This window comes from Myotis davidii, unplaced genomic scaffold (genome assembly GCF_000327345.1).
Source record: "Myotis davidii unplaced genomic scaffold, ASM32734v1 scaffold586, whole genome shotgun sequence".
Lineage (NCBI taxonomy): Eukaryota > Metazoa > Chordata > Mammalia > Chiroptera > Vespertilionidae > Myotis > Myotis davidii.
In genome coordinates this window covers 1165965-1166755 of record NW_006296809.1, presented here as the reverse complement: position 1 = coordinate 1166755, position 791 = coordinate 1165965, and the positions used below count along the sequence as shown (strand labels likewise).

Below are 791 nucleotides of genomic sequence, written 5' to 3'. Positions count from 1 at the left end.
ACACACCAAGGTTGTGCCTTTGACTGGAAATCGGGCCGACCGAGCCCCGTGGGCCCGCGGGCTGACGCTCTAACCACGAGCAGAGCTGGCGGGGCCTGTGGTGTTTTCCTCCGTGAGCGCTTGTACCTGTGGGCCCCACCTTTGGCTTTTCCGGATGGCAGCGCTTTTGCCAGAGATTTCTCACTTTCACTCAAGCCGAGGACTCCCCCTCCCGCCCCTCCCTGAGAAACAGCCAGGCGGGCACTCCGGCACTGCGGGCGTGACGTCGCCGTTTCCCTCTCCAGGCCGCGGGAAGCTGCTGTTTAAGGATGGAAGTTACTACCAGGGCGAGTTTGCCGACGGGGAGATCATGGGCCAAGGCTGCCGCCACTGGGCCGCCACAGGTGAGCCCCGAGACCCTGGCAGCCTCTGACTCCCTTCTCTCAACCATCTCCCTTCTGGGTGCGAAGGCACTTCCGGCTGTAAACTGGGGGCCCTGGTTCCCCTGAGGGGTCACAGCCCGTGCCAGCCAGGGGTGGGGTGCTGGGGTGCTGCCCACAGTGAGGCCAGGGGCGGCCTCCCGACCCTCAGACCCCCAGACCCTCATGGGCAAGCGTGGGGGTCAATTCCCAGTGAGAGAAGGCTCAACCCTCGGATCTGGGACACCGCTGCCCACCGAGGGCCCCGGGGTGGGCTTTGCAGGAACCAAGAGGGCAGGTCAAGATCCGCCGGGTCCTGTGGCCCCTCGTAAACCAGGGTCCGCCCTGAACCGGCCCTGCTGCCGCCACCGCTCAGGGGACGGCGGGTGACAC

At 66.2% G+C, this 791-nt stretch overlaps 1 protein-coding gene across 1 annotated transcript in view; it reads left to right on the top strand.

The window, feature by feature from the left end:
• Window positions 1–791, top strand: part of MORN1 (MORN repeat containing 1) — a 6359-nt gene that overhangs the window by 1504 nt on the left and 4064 nt on the right. Inside the window, exon 3 of the mRNA XM_015569689.1 lies at window positions 285–401. Coding sequence (XP_015425175.1) covers window positions 285–401 — 117 coding nt within the window. The remainder of the gene's footprint in view (window positions 1–284; window positions 402–791) is intronic.